The 20270-nt window shown below is 46.6% G+C and overlaps 1 protein-coding gene across 2 annotated transcripts in view; it reads right to left on the reverse strand.

Moving 5' to 3' along the window:
* Positions 1–20270, reverse strand: part of LOC8054077 (protein slit) — a 133253-nt gene that overhangs the window by 89519 nt on the left and 23464 nt on the right. For both annotated transcript variants that reach the window (XM_042287278.1, XM_042287277.1), the window contains exons 2-4: positions 1999–2070; positions 1384–1455; positions 417–488 (exon numbers count right to left, since the gene is read on the reverse strand). In XM_042287278.1, the coding sequence (XP_042143212.1) occupies positions 417–488; positions 1384–1455; positions 1999–2070 (216 nt within the window). The remainder of the gene's footprint in view (positions 1–416; positions 489–1383; positions 1456–1998; positions 2071–20270) is intronic.

Raw genomic sequence — 20270 nt, forward strand, 5'->3', positions numbered from 1 at the left:
TACATCAACGCGCGGTTTCCAAACAAGCCTGCATTTGCCCAAACTAGGTGTGGGCACTGCACATACACAAAAACCAGATTCGCTTTAAATAAAGCCTATGCGCACGCACAGTGCTCATGGAAGAGCCACCACAGTATCATGACGTCTGAATTAAAAAGGTGTATATTATACCTATATATAACCAGCTTCAACTGGCACTAAGAACAGGCAAGGTTGCAAGGGGATGCTGTGATCTAGACACCATCAACATAGAAGGAATATGAAAGAGATGGCAGCATTCATACAGGAGCATTAATCTGAATGGCAAAACATGTAACACTAAAAAGAAACATTTTCTTGAACTAATGGATTGTACAAGAAGGTGCCAAGCCCAACCTGAAATGTTCTGTCTGTTAAGAAGGGTGTGCTGGACTTACAGATTCTTAAGCAGCAGTGAACCGTGCAGCATCCACTGTCCCAGTACGGCAAGCCGGTTGTGGCTGAGGTCCCTGCATCAAAAGGCACAGCTAAACTGAACACTTGCCGTCCAACAGACGTGCAGACGTGGGCGACAATCACTGCAAGCAAGAGGAGCACGAACAGATTCAGTGATCTGTGGCCCATGGGTTGCTCAAATAGGTCCCAGATAAAGATTTGCCTACAAATATTCCCATTAAAAGAGTTTGTGTGCACAGGAGATGAGTCGTCAGGCATTCTCTTTTAATAGTCTCATTCTAACATAATACAGTGATGTCTCGTTAATATGGACACCTCCATTGCCCCCAAAATTCCTCCATAATGTGAGTTTTTCATAATAATTAGACAAAATGCACATATTTACACGGTTCGTCTCTGAAAAGATGTCTATAGTATGGTAGACATATTGATGGGTCCATATTAACAAGACATTCCAGAAATCACATATAAAAAACCGGGTAGCTTCTTTAAAATCCCCAAAAGGTATCACGACACCGCAATAAAAAATATTTGACCAGTTGATGACTTGCACTGATGGTGTCGAGTTCTCATGCATGCCCTCAGAGCATTTTCGGCGTCAGTGCAGAAGAAAAAAAACTTGAGGTACACCTAAGCATTTCCTATGAGTTGTAAATTCGGAAGCATGCAAGCCGCTCGTCCACTCCCTTTGTCGTCTGCTCGTCTGTTTTCTTTGTCGTCTGCTCGTCCGCTTCTTTTGTCATCTGCTGCGTACTAGCGCGTGCGCGCTTTGGGATCTCGGAGGCCATGGCGCAGCGGCCAATGGGAGCCCTGTCAACGCGCGCCAGCCAGTGGAACCGAAGGCGATCGCGGGAACTAGGAGCCGTTTTTGCGCTTCAAACTGATGACGTCAGCTCACTTCATGAGACAATTAATGCTTTCACATTGAACATGAGAAGGTGTACTTACAGGCGCTGCAGGCTGGTCATGGAGGCGAACAAGGAGCCTGGTAAACTGCGTATCCGGTTGTTGTTTAGACGTCTGCAAAGGACGAGAGGCACCGCCGCGAGAACGCTACAGCCTTCAAAGCAACACGAGCGACACATGGCAGAACAGATAATTTAACAACACAAGCAATACATGGCTACATTCGCTTCTCACTTGAGGCTTCATACTAATTTCATAGCCTTCTCGACGATGTTAAAATAGAATTTGCTGCTGTTATTGCCTCTAGCAGCTCACTGCCATTAGTTGAGCCCACATCATTGTTTTACCAATCCCGTGGTGCGACCATCTCGAAACGTCTGCAAGCATCAGTGCACGATGCTATACACTACTCGGTGTCAACTATTTTGTGCTACGTTGTGAAAGCTAACGTAGAGTGCAGCTTCCGCAGTGCTCCGACGCCTTCAAAGCGTGTGGCACGAGCATATTCGAATGCAAAAGGAAGTCCCGTGCACGTGCTCTCGCAGCACTGCAGCATGGCAGAAGCCATGCTAGCCTTGACAACGTAGCAGCAAATAGTTGACGCCGAGCAGAAAGTAGATGAATGGATGGAAAGCGATAGTGATGGGGAGTACTCACAGTCTCTCCATGCTCGTCAGGTCAGCGAAAGCGCCCTCATGCACCGTCTCGATCTGGTTCTCCATCAGCTGGCTGCACCAACGAGTCTTGAGTCAATGCCAAGCTGCCGTCATTGGGACTATAGAGTTTTGACTACACACCGAATCTGAGCAGAGGGCATATCCTCGTTTCCCCCAAGGCCCATAATTTTTTTTTTCTTATTTTCTTAGAACAAGTATTGTTATGTAAAACTTCACATGAATGCCCACCCATTTGCAAGAGACAAGTGGTGAAAAATGTTGGGTGGGCAATCTTTGGGAATGAATCAGTAAGTCTATCTAAAATGACCAATACCGTATTCACTCGCACAATGAATGCACTCGCGTAATGAATGCACCCCCCAAGTCTGCTCTCAAAATTTCGACTTTTTTTTTTCACTCGCGTGATAAACGCACCCCCAACTCGGAAGTCAAAATTTTGACCCCCTCCCCCCACGCGCGCGATGAACGCACTTTTCTATCCTGGTGCAGTGAGGTCGCGAATCCATGGGCAGCGTGGGCGAACATAACGCCTTGCAAAAGGCGTTAAAAAAATTGGCAAAGATCCAACGGAAGCAAGAAAAAAAACATGGAGAGGAGCTTTTTATTTATTTATTTATTTATTTATTTTTTTGCACAGCGCAGTTTGGACTTTGGGTTCGCGCGCCGCCGCGCGCAAGGAAGTAAGAAAGAGGAGCAGGGAAGCCTTCTAAGCAAACAAAACAGCTTGCGAAAGGCGGCAAAAAAAAAAAAAAAGAGGAGCTCTTTTTTGCACAGCGCAGTTTGGTTACGGGGGGGGGGGGGGGGGTCGTGCGTCGCGCGCAAGGAGATAAGAAAGATAAGCAGAGAGCCCTCGCCTAAGCAACGCCTAAGCAAACAAAACAGCTTGCTAAAGGCGGCAAAAAAAAAAACCAAAAAAAAAAACCAAGGAACTAAAAGTAAAAACAAAGTTTTTTTTTTTTTTTTTTTTTTGCACAGCTTAGTTTGGTTACGGGGTCGGGCGCCGTGCGCAAAGAGATAAGAAGTTACTTCGATTTTTCAGGATTAAAGGGCCGTTCATTATGCGAGTAAATACGGACTCAAAAATTTTACTTCGCGTAATGAACGCCCCCCCCCCCCCCCCCCCCCCGAACTTTGCATCGATTTTTTCGGAAAAAAAGTGCGTTCATTCTGCGAGTAAATACGGTAAACACCACGGAACTATAATACTGGAGGTCGCGGACGCAGCAGCTTCGCGTTTCACGGTGCGATGAGCCAATACCACCTAGAACACAAGGCCTGCGCGTTTCCTCCTCTAAACGTCATCACTAGTAGATCCCCTCAGCGTCCCCTAGCTAGCCCGGATGAGCAACATCGTCTGCTACATCGTCTGCTCCATCGCCTGCTTCGGTGGTTTGTGTAACAGATAATGAAACAGATGCTCACGAAGAGTGTCTATTGGAAATAGCATACGATCACGTGGAGCGTCAAATGCATGAGTGAAATTGCCTTACTGCTGCGCGAAGGGCTGAAAAGCCCTTCGTTGGACGCTGGACGCTGACACTGGACGCCATTTTCGAGGGCGCTGTTGCTTCGAAACGCTCTACCGCAGAACGAGCGCGCGCGCTAGAAATGCGCGTCTCAAAGCCAGAAGGGCGTGCTAGCTCGCGCTCCTGGCCGAGGGAGCGTTCGCGTGCACGTCGCAAATGCACTGGAAGCTCGCTATCACTTCGCGCTCAGCAGTCACGCACACAGCTGCGGCCGCAATTGAATGCGACGTAGATGCGACGCGGCCCCTACTCTGCCTACTCTCGTCAAGCTTCGGGGTGTTTGCCGCTTGGGGCGGGTCGGGGATATACTAACGAAACGTCATGCGCAGGCCTTGTCTTCTAGGTGGTATTGGATGAGCACACAGGAACCCGCTCGAAAGCCGATATTGTGCGCGCATATCGCGGACACACAAAAAAAAAAAAAAAAAAAAAAATTGTATTTTGTGGTGTGACAAAAACACACAGGGACCCGCTACGAGCTCGCATTTCACGGGCACGGGATCCGGACAAAATGGTCCCGGTCAAAATGGTCCAAACCGCAAACCCGGACAAAATATGGCCCCAAGCAAATTTTGAGACATAGTTTGCTCATTCTCAGTGGTGTCCCTAGGGCCAGCGGCCCGGGATTTAGTTGAAACGACTCCGGAAGACAAACACCGCTTCTTCCCGCCGGTTATTTTGAGGAAATATTCGTTTCTGGTTTACGAAATCAAAAAAGGAGCGCTCACAGAACACATCAGAACCAACAGGATACACGCAGTCCCTTTCAAAATGTTTACTACACACGCGAGAGGTTCTCAAATTTCGCTTTCCCATTTTCAATTTGATGAACCAATTCCTTTCTTAAATTTATTTTGTCCGAATCATAATAAAAAATACACCCTATTTACCGTGGTAGAAGTTGTAGTGAAATAAAGCGCGCTGGATATTCTATTTTCATTATCCAGATATTTGTACTGGGGTCTGAGCACACCATCATCCGAGCGCTTCGACACCTCAACCGCCTCAACGCCAAAAGTGTTTGTTGGCACGACTACGCGTGACACGTGCGGTTTCAAACTTTCGTAAAATGTCCCATGTAGTATTTTAATTTTTCACAAGTTCTTTACACGCTATTTAGATGACGCCACTCTCCACCATTGCGCCGTGTTGTTAGGGTTGCGTCCCCGTGGCGCTCTACCTCCATATTTGTTTACCGTTAATAAACGGAGTTACGCTTCAACCACGGACCGCATCGGACGTGCCTCTCTCACCTTCCGGGGCTCCCGCGCCCGGCTCGCCGGTCACCACTTCGGCATGTGAGACCCCTCGTTTTTTCGCAGGCCCACGCAGGCACTGCTCTTCGTTATTTTCTCGGGTGTCCGCGTTTTCTTTCAATGCTACATTTTGGCGACGAGGATTTACCGAGGAATTACTACATCCTACTACAAATATCGCTTTGCCAAATAAACACATGTGAAACGGGCTTTGCTGCACGTTACTCAAACAGCGCATGAAGCGAGCTGACGAGCCGACTGATCCAAGATCTGCGCGGTCTATCCCAGACTCCCAGTCTGTCCTACCTGTGGCGTCACACACGAATCCCGGAGAAAAGCTCACCGGAGAAAAGCTCACCGGAGATAAGCTCACCGGAGAAAAGCTCACCGCAAAACCGGCGGATGCGGAGAAAAGGTCACCGATTTTTTTTTTCTTATTTCTTATGGAGCCTGTTGGATCATGCGTAACATATATCAATTTATTATCACTAAAGTTCGTCAGGTTTGTCGAAAAGAAAATGTCCGTTTTTGTTTTATTTGCCAAGCTTATTAAGTATATTTCTCCCAAATTAATAATGGCGGGCCAGTGTTTTCTTTGGCTTACCCTCTAGGCAACTAAAGCTTAACTGAAAATTTTATGAACTTGAGTGACATGAAAGAGTTCGAAAACTTAAGTCTCCCTGAAACCTAAAAATGAAAACAGTAAACACCGAAAATCCGAAAGTGCATGCGCAACAACGCGGTGCCTGAAATTCTCTTTGAAGTTTTTATTAACCTTTGAAAACAGGATAAAACAGTTAGTAGGATATCGAGGCTTCTTTCTTCCACGGACATACACGTTTTCTAGCCGTTCGTGCTGGTGTTTCCGCACGTTGCCTTTGTGTGATAGTGCCCTTCTAAAGTGAGCCACTCATGACTTTCAGAGCTGCACATTGGCACCGTTGTTACTCGTGACCTATATAAGAAATAGTCTTCTGTAAAGTAGCGAATAGGGCGAGTTGGTGAACGTTATACATGAAAACCGCTCAAACGACGACGACCAAGTGAAGACAACAAACGCGAAAGGACGAAGCTGTTCTCGCAACTAAAGTTTTCTTAGTGAAATTAACAGAAAGAAAACAACGTAGCCGACACTGACTGCATCAACAAATACCTACCTAACTATTAGGCACTACAGAATGTTTGGAGCTGAAACGGTTCACACACCGCTATTCATATTAGGTCACACAGAACAAACCTCTTTATTTGACAGAGCTACCGACGGCGCACCCTCAGTTGTCAATAAATTGTTGTCTGTTTTACCGGTGTACAATGTTCTGATATCATTTTTGCGGCTTCATTGATATACAAAATGGATGATTACTAATTTCTGAGGAATTACCAAATATGCCCAATGACCTTCAAGAATATTACAAGAAAGAGGACACAGTTAAAAAAAAAAAATCGGTGAGCTTTTCTCCGCATCTGCCGGTTTTGCGGTGAGCTTTTCTCCGGTGAGCTTATCTCCGGTGAGCTTTTCTCCGGTGAGCTTTTCTCCGCCGCCCGTCACACACGATGGTGATGATAGCTAGAGGAGCGCCCCCTGTAGTTCGTACAATTGATATAATCTACCAAGTACATGCATCAAACAATTATAGTTATCATGTCCCGATGGTTGTGTCCCCATTGTCCTCCGTGTGTCCTCGTTTAGAGTGGATGGATGGATGGATGGATGAATACGGCTGAGCCCTTTGGATCGGGCGGTAGCTTACGCCACCTAGCCATTTTGTTTTACCATTTAAGCTTAGAATATTTAAATGTGAAATCTATATTCACTCCGCAGTGCAAAGAAAGTGAGGCTATGAAACCCCCTTGCCATCAGTGAATAAGAAAATACCTAGTTTTCTCTCGATTTCTGCCACCATTCACTTAATCTTTGCTTGGTAATCTCTACAGTCTTGAAATCCACTCTCCCTTCGCTGTCTCTAAAACCCAATGACTTTATTAAATCTATGTTGTCTTCGGTAGGCATAGGGTGAAGCCCTTTGCAGTAGAGTATCAAGTGCTCAGCCGTCTCGTCCTCCTCTCCACAAGCAATGCACACTGTATCCATTTCCTGGTACTTCACTCTGTATGTTCTGGTTCGCAGAACACCCGTTCTTGCCTCAAACAGCAATGAGCTTCCCCTAGAATTGTCATAAATGCTTTCTTTGGCAATAACTCTTTTGTTTAATCTATAGCTTTCCAGAGCAGTCTTTGTCTGCATTCCCTCTAGCCACCGATCCCTTTCTGTGGCCTTAACTTTCTTCTTAACTGAGACTTGCTCTTCCGTATCTTCGCTATAGCCCAAAAACTTTCCTCTTAATTTCCTAGTGCGCTGTCTCCACTTTGTGTCTACACTCCTCATGTATAAATAGCTGAAAACCTTTCGTGCCCATTGCTCCCCATCCATTAGCCTCAACCTATCCTCAAATTCTACCTTGCTCACCGCTTCCCTGCTCTCAAATGATGCCCATCCCATGTCTCCTTGTACTCCCTGGTTTGGCGTTTTGCAATGCGCCCCCAAAGCCAGTCTACCTACTCCGCGCTGTTTTATTTCTAGTTTCGCATGCACTTCGGATTTCATGCATAGCACTGCGTTTCCAAATGTCAAGCCAGGCACCATGACCCCTTTCCAAATCTCTCTCACCACCTCATACCTGTTGTAATTCCAAAGTGCTCTATTTTTCATTACAGCTGCATTTCTGTTGCCCTTACCTATTATATACTTTTCATGGTCTCTGAGATATTCTGCACCATCACATATCCATACTCCTAGATACTTGTATTTACTAGCTCTCTCAACTGTAATATTCTGTATCTTCAGCCTCTCAACTTCATCCTCGTTAAAAATCATGACTGCCGATTTTTCGCTACTGAATTCTAAACCTAATTCCTCTCCTTCCCTACCACAGATGCTCATTAATTCCTGCAACTCTGTCCTGTTGTTAGCCATTAGTACAATATCATCCGCATACATCAATCCCGGTAAGGATTGCTGAATTTTTTGGCCTAGCTTACTGTAAGAAAGGTTGAACCCAAGCCCACTCTTCTCTAGTCTATCCTCCAATCCTCTCAGATACAACATAAACAGCAAAGGCGATAACGGGCACCCCTGCCTAAGGCCTCGTCTTATCTCTATTTTCCCTGTCGCCTTTCCTTCCCATGTTATAATCACCTTGTTATCTTTGTAAATGTTCCTTAATAGTGCTGTTAGTCCTTCATCTAGGTTTAAGTTCTCCATTATGTCCCACAGGTTTCTTTGGTTCACATTGTCATAGGCACCCTTGATATCCAGAAATGCCAGCCAGAGCTGTCTGTTTTCTTTTTGCGCTATTTCTATACACTGTGTTAGAGAAAATAAGTTGTCCTCCAACCTTCTTTGTTTTCGAAACCCGTTCTGTAACTCGCCCAGTATGCCCTCGCAATCTACCCATTCCTCCAGTCTGTTCTTTATAATCTGCATTACCAACCTGTAAATAACCGGTGTCACGGTTATAGGACGATAATTTCTAATATCAGACTTATCTCCCTTTCCCTTATATATCATACTCATCCTACTAAGCCTCCATTCATCTGGAATATTTCCTTTTGTTATCATGGTACTCACTACCTCCCTTAGTTTTGCCTTAGATTTAGGACCCAAATTCTTCACCAGCTTGATAGGGATACCATCTGTGCCTGTCGACGTGCCACTAGGGACTCTTCGTTCCGCCTTTTCCCATTCTCTTTGTCCAAAATCCGCGATGTCACAAACTGGACTGCTACTTCCTTCGGTTCTCCTATCTTCCACATGTACCCGTTCCCGAAATTTCTCCTCCATCACTGCTCCTATATATTGTATCGCATCATCTCCCTCTAATTGATCTCCCTGATGCGAGAGTATGAACCTCTGTCTAGCTTGCGTTGTTTCACCGAGTGAGTTCAAGTGCTCCCAAAACTTCTTGGCAGCATTTCTATCTTTCTTACTTACATTACTCATCCATTCCTCACCCTTTCTCTGAATTTTCGCATTGATCAAACTGGATGCCTCTCGGCGACATGTTACAAAATTGTCCCATTTTCTTTTTACTTCCGTTTCGGACTCCCCACTACGCTTGGAATACCTGTGTTCTCTAGAGGCTTCCTGACGTTTTTGTATCGCTTGCTTCACTTCTTTGTCCCACCAACTTTTTGGTCTATGTCCTTGCTTCCCCTTTCGTTTACTCTTAACTTTGTCTAGTTCTAGAGAAAAAAGCCTAGTTAGGCTCTCATAGGTCCAATCTGTATGCCATTGCCCTGAAACTGCTGCCTCTATTCTTTCAACAACTATTTCCAACTCTTTGTCGCTGCAGAAAGTTTGCTTTGAATTATGTTGTCTAGTTTCAGCATTTACTTCTCTGGCAAAATTCAGCTTAATACGTTTGTGATCACTACCAAGACTTTTGGAACCTTCTTCATCTATTTTCATTACTTGTAACTTACCATATATTTTGTGTGACATGAGTACGTAATCTATAGTTGAATGCAGATTGCCAGTTTCCCAAGTTATGTGCCCGTCACACTTCTGACTGGTATTACATAAAACTAAGTCATGTTTTTCCACCAGTTCTAGTAATATGCTTCCAGTTGAGTCCGTATACCCATCCAGACCCTCAATATGGGCATTCATGTCTCCCATAATAATTATTTCGGAGCCTTCGCCTAGTTCACTAATGTCTCTTGATATGCAATCAATCATTTTTCTGTTTTCCTCTTTAGCACCTGTCCCTGTCCATAAGTAAACCACTCCAAGGACTGTTGATTCCCCAGCGACTTTTCCTTTCAGCCACAAATGTTCGGCGCACTCCTTTCTGATCCTTTGAAAGTTCATATTCTTCTTAATAAATGCTCCAATTCCACCTCCCTTCCTCGTTCCCTCCATTCTGTTGCATTCTTCCCACACATAGTCAGGGTTGCAAGGTGGCTGCTCCATGTCTCTGAGATGTGTTTCCACAAACCCATACACCATTAAATCCTCCTTTCTTAGTTGCTCCTCCACCTCTTCCCATTTTAACCTATTTCTACCACCCTGCATGTTAATATATCCAATGTCTGATTGTGCTGATTTTTTATACCTGTTCTTACGTTTTCTCCTCTTTTTAACCCTGGGTGCCTCTCCTGACTTTGTTGGGTTTTCAGTTACTTCAGTGCCCCCAGGGCCCTCGGTCCCCCCAAAAAAGCAGTCACCGTGCGGCCCATCCTATCCCCCACCCTGTAACCCGTGGCCTCACTGTAGTGAATGCCATCTGCAAAAGGGCGGGAGCCAGCCTCGTACACTTCTCTGTTTACTTCCATTACGTCGTACCGAAGCTGTCGACTCATACCCTTAATTACTCCATTGGCTTCGACAACCCTCCTCTCCGTTAACCCGGACTGCCCCCGAACTTCTGGAATGGTGCACACAACCACATGCACATTCTCAGACACGTCCCTCAGCTTACGTATTCCCACGTTTAGCTGCTTTCCGAGGTTCTGGCTCCTGCCCTTCAGCACATCATTAAGCCCCGCATGAACTATTACTAGGTTCCTTCCCTCCCGGTTATCCCACACCCTCTCACGTGCTGCGGTCATAGCATCCACCATACACTTCCCTGGCTGGACCTCTACGGTTACCCTCTGGTCTCCCTTCACCCTGTTATGTACACCCCTCCTAACCCGTGCTACGTTAGAGCTCCCCACTACCAGTACCCTAGATCCCCCTGGTGCCTGCGCGCCTTTGTCCTGCGACTTATCTCCTGTCACCTGACTGCCCGACGCCTGCTGCTCGAAGGCGCCATTGAGCTGAGGTTCAATCAGCTCTCCAGCGTCGTCGAGCCCGCCTGCCAACAGGCCGGACTCCCGACCACCAGGGACCCCAGCCTGCAGACTGGTGGTTCGTCCCGCTAGAACTGACACTTCCTCCTTTCTTCCCTCGCTACTCTCACTCGCTCGAATTACCCCTTCCAGGCGCTCTACCCTACTGTCACACTCCCTCTTACGCTCCTCTAAACCCGCCTTCCATACTTCCCCCAGCTCTTCCGCCTGCTTCTCGAGGCCGACCCGCTGCTCCCTCTCATGATTAAGCTGCCTAGTCAGCTCCTCTACCTGGGCCTCGAGACCCACCCGCTTCTCTCCTTCTGCCTTAAGCTGGGCCTCAATCTCCCGAAATCTACCCTCCCATTCCCCAGTTACCTGCTGAAGCTTCACACAAAGCCGACACTCGAAACTCACCTCCGCCGCCACCTCCAGGCTCCCGAAACCCGTCTCCTCCAGGTAACACCACCTCCCACACCCCTCGCACTGCACCAACTCGTCCCCACCCTTGTCATGCCGACCCAAATCTAGACCCATGTCTAGACCGGGAACAAACCGTCCCTTCCCGCCAAAAATTCAAACAGAGCCTACTTTGCGAAACTAACGTTAACTGCTGCTGTTCAAACCTAATACTGCTACCGCATAGTCACTTCCAATCAACTCTCAAAAAAAGAGAGAGAAAAGAAGAAAAACTGGCACTTAGCTTCGGATGCTCGAGGAGAACCAGGAAACACGTCCGCTCACCGCAACTCAGTCGAGAGACCGGCAAAAGTGGCACTTCCTCTTCTGCGCCCCCTAGTTTTCGGGGTTCAAAGCTCCCAAAGTGTTCAAAGAGTTTTGCAGGTTTTGCCCATTCCCACCATCACGTGCCAAGCGCGCGACGGCAGGTCGGCGGGGCTCATGTCCCTTGGTACCCATTTATTGACGCATCTTTTTCACCTTGATGTCGAAAACGACGTCAAGGTCGTCAGGTCCGTCAAAGAGGGTGTGAATGTGAAGGAGACCGTACTGCCTGCTCTTCATACGCGCGGTGCGATGGGGTGCAAGCACAGCGGGGGCAGATCCAAAAGGGGAAAAGGGGGCGGCGCCCCCCCCCCCCCCCCCCCCCCAAGCAAAGTCGATCCCGCCCCTCCCCCCTTCTCCGAGGGCAATTTGACATAGGTGGGCCCCCGGTGCTCAAGAAAGAATGAGAGAATAGTATCCTTACAAATTTTCCGCCCCCCCCCCCTCCCTCCACCCAAAAGGGAGTTCTGGATCCGCCCCTGAAACAGAGTGAGCTGAAATGGTCTACTGCACATACCTACAGCGCAGTAGGAGGTGTGTTTTCTCACTAAAGAAAACACGGCTACAAATTCAGTTTCGACGGTTTTGACTGAGCGCTACAATACAAATCAATCACCAAAACACAGTATCAATTAAGTGATCGCTAGAACTCAGGAAATAGATAAGATAGGTAAAAAATTCAGCATTTTATTGAAATAAGAGTTGTGGCGCAAGCTAGCTGGTGAACGTTCATACTTAGAAAAGTAACCCCGAGACAGGTGAAAAGGAAGGGACGAATACAACGAAGTCTCACATTTCATCTCCAAACATCATTGTTACCAAGTGCCCCCACGTGTAGTACGAAAAGCAAGGACCTCGCGCTTGTTGCCTTCTCTGTTTTACACGTTAGGATGACACACAAAAAAATTTTAATCGCAAATTGTTAAAAAAAAAAAAAGAAGAAGAAGAAGAAGAAAAGTATGACTCGATTCGCTAACGCCCCAGACGTCACCGGAGGAGCACTACGGCCCTGTCTTTTATGCGGTGTTGGGCGGGCGAGAGGAGGGAGTGGAGGAAGAGGCGCCGCCAAATAAACCACTCCACCAGGGGAGGATTCGGCGCGGCCGTTGTTTTGTCTAATGCAAAGGACACGAGTATCCTGTGTTCCCCAAGCAAATAATGTGCTACTTCTGCGGCTGGGGAATAGAAAGGGAAACGTGCAGAGGGAGGGAGACTGAGAGGAGGAGGAGCCATTGTCGTGTGACGAAAAGTCCGCTTGGCTGCGGCACTGCAAAACGTACGGTTTGCTTCGTATTTGCTTTGCTACTTTCTTGACAGGAGGAGGAGGTTTGGAATTTCGAGATGTAGTGTGCAGCGTGCGGAACGTTTTCCCGTACGAAGGCGTCGCTTTTTTCCCTTGATTTTAGGGTTACGACTGTTTTTAGTAAAGGGTTTCCCTAAATTACAAGGTGTAGTTTTATTTTATGATTTTGTGTAGTTTTGTAGATATATTATCTCAAAGTTTTATTTCAAGGGTCTATGGCGAAACCAAAACTACCGGCTCGAGCATGATGGCAAAACTTGTGATTAGCTGCATGGCCGTCGTGTGACGCAAAGTTCGTACCGCGGTACCGCAAAACGTACGGTCTGCTTCGTATTTGGTACGTTTTGCGCTAGCGCAAAACGTAGCAAATTCGAAGCAAAGCAGGTTTTACTGCTTTGTCATATGAAGCAAAGCAGGTTTTACTGAAGACATCAAACACCCGTAAGGAATCACACATTCATCAAGTCGTCGGTCGAAAAGCAAGTTCGCCACAATGAGCGCAGGCTCCGCGCAGGTTCAGAACGAGCCCGGCACTTATCTTTGAGAGGAACCACAATCTTGGTGCTGCAGAAGCGTTGTGGAAGTTAATCGTAAGCTCGCGCTGAGCAAGAACGGACTTAGTCAATAGGGAGTTTTAGCAGGTCGTTTCCACACAAACGGTTCGCCCTCGAACGCATCCGCGACGCCACTGCACATGCGCGCGCGAGTCGTTCGGGGAATCGGGAGGCTCTTCTTGTTCGTTTCTCCCATTCTGGTCGCTGGAATCGTCACCGTAACGCAGCCAGCACCGTTCTCGACTCGGGTAAAAAAAAAAAAGATGGCGGTCGGTTCAGCGACCGCCTTCGCCGACCCAGCCGAGCGTTAGGCCTAGGACAGCGGGAGGCGATTTGCCGTCCTGTTAGTCTGCTTTATTTGAGAGGTTGAACCAAATCATTTCGAGGACTGTTCACAATCGTAAGCGATCGTGAATGCTGTAAACTGCGCATGCTAGTAAATTTTAGCGATCTGCGGGCAGACTAGCTGGCGCGTCGACCGGGAGCAGACAATATGATTTGGTTCAATGACACACAACGTGAACGATCGTTCAAGTTCAAGATGACAGAGACACACCACATACCTTTACGGTCGTTCAGACACTTTTTACTCTATCTAGCTTTGCAGTTCTTGAAATTCCGACCGGCAAATGTTACGTCGGCCGTCTTGTTTACATCAGTCGTACGCCGGACAACACGAACCGCCACCACGGTGTCCGCCACCTTCGCCACACGTTGCAGAATGTTTCACATGTTTACTAGAAGATGGCGCCACCGTTAAGCACGATCATCATCATCGTTTACACGGTCGCGCCTGGCGCCACTTTCACGATTCGCTAAAGTATGTCAAATTTGAAGTACGGTTTCACGAAACGGACCAGCTGTACCGTTTGTGATTTCGGAACCGTGTGCTTGAAAAACGACTCGCTAAAACTCCCTAATAATCTCCGTGTGCGATCGCTGAAGAGCACTTTAAAGGAATACTAACGAAATTTGAAATATTCCTGTCGTGTTCCAAAATAGGTTGAATATGATCCACGATATCCGTACAATCGCCCGTTTGTAGTTTGAGCCTGATGGCTGTATTTTTCGTTATAAACGGCCCACTCTGGCAAGTGCTCGGAGAAGGCCCAGTAGAGACCACGTGACAGCCAACACAATCGTGACGTAGGTCGTCTCGGGACGAGCAAAGCTACGGCGAGGCTGCCGTCGAGAGGATGGCCTAGTCGTTTCAGCCACCGAAGCGGCTGCTTTTGCACGAATTTTGAGTGACGGGTTAATATTCTACAATCTTGTAGGGGGACAATAGCGACTTCTGCGACATTCTCGGGAAGAGGGGAGTTCCTCCTTCCCTCTTCCCGAGGGCGTCGCTGCGTTTCCATAGGAGCTAAGCCTTTTTCTTTACTTTTTCCTCAGGCAAGTTCGCTCTTTGCAAATTTGATAAAAAAAAAAAAAGAAAAGCACCATCTGTGGGTTACGCTGCACAAAGTCGTAGCGCGATAGGTTAAGAAACCGAATTTTGCGGTCGATTTTAAGAGCCTGGCCTCTCCTTGAATCACCCTGTAGTTCGTACAGGTATGCAGGCATGATTTATTTTCTAGAACACGCACAATCCCTGGTAATGTGTTTGTATTATAGCAGGAAAAACAGCCAAATTTCACCCAGTTTCCTGTACGAGATGTATTGAACTGCCCAAAATATGCACATCAATATAGTGCCGTAATTTGGAATGTTTATGGGTCATTCTCCCGAAGATTAAACATTTTGGTTCATGAAAAGTTAATTTGGCGACATTAATTTTAGTTGATCTTATTTTGATCAGTAGGTAATTCATTTGTTATTTTCATTTAAAACACAGCCGAGCTCACAGATGTTTATTTATATTGTTAATAACAAATATTGTACAACATACTCAAGATAAAATTAGCATAGCTATTCTATGGCTTTATTTTTTTTGTGTGCTGATCAAAATGTTTTCGGTTTTCATTTAGCGCAATATCAATATGTGCCAATAACATACATAAAACGTATAAACCCAAATGTTATGACTAGATTAGAAGATAATCTTGCGAGGGCTGCGTTACTCCGCATCTTGTGTCCACTTCAAAACTAAGGTGACTGTTCTCGTTCGCATGCACCATTTGTGATAGTTTTCAAGCGCGCACAAAACACCCAGTGTCAGACGTATACCAATCTTGCAACGTTGGATCGTCAACGACAAGTGACACGACCGATCAAACCGTGATTAGAGGGACCCGTGACGTGACATATCCGCGAAACGTCTGCTCGTGACACGGCTGATTCGTGACGCAATTGACTCGTGGAACGATTTCCCCCTTATACGACGTACAGTTCACTCACATTCAAAATCTACGATAACAGTCGCGCGTCCTACAAATTAATTTCCATCCAGGTATGTATTTGTTGACAGATGCTGTTTTAGTTGAGATATTTAAGAACACAGGACGCGGGGTATTCGTTATACCACTGACACACCGGAAGCACACACACTGTATTTTAATATAATTTAGAATTAAGCTCATGAACTTCCAGGTTTTCACACTGAGTGAACAATGCGACGAAAAAAAGCTGATAATACTGCATGATTATATACTAAATACCAATGGGAAATTGAAATTTTTTTTTAGAGCGCAGCTCTTAGGGGCCCGTTTCCAGCCTGAGCGGCGTCGCCGTCGCCGTCGCCGTCGCCGTCGGCGTAACCGCGCGTTGCATGCAACTCAGAGGAGATGCAACAGGTTGCATGCAACCTGACATGCAGCAGGTTGCATGCAACCTGAGATGCAGCAGCTCATAGGAGATGCATGCATGCAGCCTGAGATGCAGCAACTCAGAGATGTAACAGGTTGCATGCAACCTGAGATGCAGCAACTCGATGAAGATGCAACAGGTTGCATGCAACCTGAGATGCAGCAACTCAGAGGAAATGCAACAGGTTGCATGCAACAGGTCACGTGACTCCCCAGGTCACGTGACCCCCCGGTCACGTGACCCTGAGGGGGTCACGTGACCACTCCGAGGTCACGTGGCCCCCTCCCCCGAGGTCACGTGACCCCCCCCCCCCCGATGGCGTCATCGTCACTGATAACGTCACCGGCATCCGCATCGTCATCGTCATCATCGCTGATAGCGTCATCAGTGACGTCACTTATGACGTCACCGGCATCCGCATCGTCATCGTCATCATCACTGATGACGTCATCGGTATCCGCATCGTCATCGTCACATGAGTGACGTCACTGATGACGTCATCAGTGACGTCACTGATGACGTCATCAGTGACGTCACTGATGACGTCATTGGCATCGTCACGTGGCCCCCCAAGGTCACGTGACCCACCCACCCCCCTTACCCTTCCCTCCCCCTCCTCAAGAGCTGCGCTCAAATTCGGCGTTACAGGGAGTTGTAAACGGCTTTCACTTTTTAATTGATGCGACTGACTTGTGCTGCGATTCACTCGCAACACAACTGATCGTTACGCGACTGGCCGTTATACGACCGTTATACGAATGACCGTTACATGACCGATAATGCGGGCAAATTTATTTTTTATTAAAAAAATACTTGTTAGAATTTAATATTGTTAACAACACAGGAACGTATGTCTGTTTTTTCACTGCAAGTTGCTCATCATCGAGATCTTATGAAAAATAGCACATAAAATATCCGTTACACCACTGGCACATCAAAAAGGTACGCGCTTATATCTATTTATGCATAAGCTAATAAATTTTTAGGTTTTGGCCCAGGTTGAATGGCTCTTAGTTGTAAGACTTTCCTGAAAACGCGTTGCACAGCCTGCATACTTACAAATTAAATATGGGTGGTAGAAGTTTTTAAATAAATTTGTTTTCTTTTTAAAATTAGTAAAAATATGATTACTTCAGCAACACTGGACGCTGAGATGATACAACAAATTGAAGCTGACGCATGTGAAAGGTTTCTTAAATCAAACTTATAAAGGTTTACTTCGCAAAAATAAAATGTCTCGCCTTTGAAACTTGTGAGGTAGTTAGCAGATACAAAACAAATGCCGATATTACACATTGGACGCAATCTAAACTGAATTTTGCTAAAACAGTCTTAATTATGAGAACTTGCAAATATTTGTTTTGGGGTCGCCGTCGTGCTATTTTATACAAATTATATTTTAGGAATGATGAGAAGAAGGTGTTTGAAAGTTACTTGACACTCACATTAAGGTTTATTTTCAGGAGAATGACCCTTAAACTTTTTCCTGACATTCTTTCTTCATTCCATCTTTGTGTACGGTATTTGAAAAATAAAGCGTTTAGTTTGAATTGTCATTTCCAGGTAAAAGCGACACTGCTACAGGTCCCCAAAGCTTCCTCAGCCTCCAAACTTCATACAGCTGGACTTTCTGACATTAGAGGACAACAGGAGGAATAGAAGTATTCGACGGCTGTCCCGTGGAAGATGCTGCACTAGTAGCAGATAATGTGGAACCTGTGGAGGGTGGCAGTTTGCGTGAGAAAAGCTTCAGGTATTTTAGCTTCAGGACAGTTTGATTTAGCGAAAAATCTCAATTTTAGAGTCCGTAAAACGTAAATTGTTGAGAAGGGACTAATAACGGGCTAGACACCTTCACTTACATTAATTGTACACTACTTGAGGGATATTATAAACACGTCCACAGATACCACCAGTGGAGTTCACTGAAATACCATCCGAATCCAACTAAGGTCAAATGCGAGCAATGTAAACAGATATGAATAAATAACTGGTATATATGCCTGTGTTCCTTATTCCTTTACTTTGCTCCTGCACTTGGGCTGTCTCACTTGAGATTCTCTCTCCATGGCGCAGACTATACTTAACATGTTGCTCGAGCAGCATGCAGATTTTCTGCTTCTGCAGTTTTGTGTAAAAGCAGAAATAAAAAGAAAAAAACGTTCAGCCTTTCCACTCTGGTGAAGAAGGAAGAGCAGCGGAGCTGTAGCTTCTGTTCTCGGCGGTGGCTTTCCAGGCGAGCGATCTGCTCTTCTTTCGCAAGAGAATCCTCAAGCGCTCGACGCACGCGGCGGTTCCGGACCCATCCGCGCTGCTGCGTACGTCGCCGCTTCTTCCGCACCCGGTCTTCTTTCCACGAAGGGCACGCGGCCGACCCATCGTGAGTCCAAACCGAAGCTGATAAGAGCGTAGGAAACAGCGCGCAAAACAGACGAGGACGAAGAAGGAACACACGTGACGTGCGCTGCGCTCGTCACGTGCGTTTCTTCTTCGTCCTCGTCTTTTTTTCACGCTGTTTCCTATGATGAATTCCCACCAACTCGCCCAGCTATCCATTCTTCTGTGGTAGCTAGCTGGAAAGGTTGCCGCCATCTATGAGCGACGGCGACAACCATACTGGTTGTGTGCTTGCCGCCGTCGCTTATAGATGGCAGTAGCTGTCCAGAGGCGTTTTTGTCGACAAGTGTTTTGTACCGGACACGATGCTGGAGAACCTAGCACTTAACCCCGCTATAAAAAAAAAGTAGTATACATAACTCGTTATTTCATTCAAACCATCAGCAGCACTGATTGTGTGGGATGTAAATCTATATAGTGATGCTCTTGCAAGTGTGGCCTGTGGCCACCTTTCTTCCTTTTCATATACAAGCTGCGATTCATGCGCTCCCTGCCCTGTCAAACATGCCTGAAATCTTGGTTGAAGTTTTGCCTGCAGCTACAGTCCATACCTCAATAAAACCTCATATGAAAATTCACACTTCCAACGAAAAACGCGCACAAAAAGTATGAAATAGAATCGAGCGCGCCAAACAGCTAACGTCGTAATAGCCTCCAGAGGCGAGCAGGGCGTGTCAGGGAAAAATTGTGTCCTCGGCGAGACGTCATCCCGGTTCAACGTAAGGGGGCGCCACGCAAACCACTCGGAGCTAAAAGACGACTGACCCCGTAAGTGATGCCGTCGCAACATCGCGCTCCGCTCTAAACAAACTGTTGCTAGGGCCGTCGTTATGGACAAATGCATAGGGGCTCGACGTGAGAGACGTGGTGAGAAATTGATTAAAAAGTAACCAATTCTTTGTAAGTGTTCTGTCTTCTCAATATCTATAATAATGACGACTTTTTTCTATCGTCTCAGTGCCATAAAGCGATGACAAAAGCCCAAGTTCCACAACCGGTTTTGCCTTGCTAGCAGAGGGCACAATGGCTTCGCGGGTTCAGTGGTTCTTTTAGTACACGACCGCGTTGAATGAGGCTGGTGACGTTCAACGAAACATCCGTTTTCGGAGTCTACTCTTTGCGGGATTTCGGAAGCAAAGAGGGCCCCTGCTCAGCTTTGATTGACGCTCGAGGTGCGCGAGCGCACGAACGCCTTCCGGTAGAGCTCGCTTCCGCAACATTTCAGAAGGTGTAAACATTGTGAAGCCGAATCACGTACGACGACATCGACGTGAAGTGTTTTAAGGTCGAAGTGCAGGCCAGCACACGTTTCAAGGATGTCTGGCAGCACAGTTGCTTCAGTGCTCATCGTTGTGACCAACGAACTGTCCGTAACAGATGTATTCATTGCCGCAGATGGAAACAGATTGACAAGCGTAAATAAAAAAATGAAGATTTAATCGGTGAACTTGTGCCTAGAAACAAAAGAAAGGATGATCGTCGACGGCGGCAGCAGCGAGCGACGAAGCGTCGGCGTGAGAGCTGGCTGTGAGTCGACAAAGCCACGCCAGCCGCGCTCGGCTCCTTATCTAGCAATCGGCATCTCGAGCATTCGACTTGGAATGTTCGTTAGTGAGCTAGAGCGAGACTCACTAGGCAAGGTCATTCTGGTCTCCTTATCTTTTATACTCGGGGTAAGAGTAAACTCGAATCCTCTAGAGGCACGGAGAAAAGTTCCTTCTCAGTCATGCACGCTTGGGGTCTTACTTTAAACTGAAGAATCAGTAGGATTTTTTTCTCAGTTTGATGATTACAATGCAGGTACGAAACACACACCATATTGCGAGCCTGAAAAACAAAGTTTAGAGTCTGGA

Source organism: Ixodes scapularis, unplaced genomic scaffold, assembly GCF_016920785.2.
Source record: "Ixodes scapularis isolate PalLabHiFi unplaced genomic scaffold, ASM1692078v2 PGA_scaffold9__187_contigs__length_104089568, whole genome shotgun sequence".
NCBI classification, from domain to species: Eukaryota; Metazoa; Arthropoda; class Arachnida; order Ixodida; family Ixodidae; genus Ixodes; species Ixodes scapularis.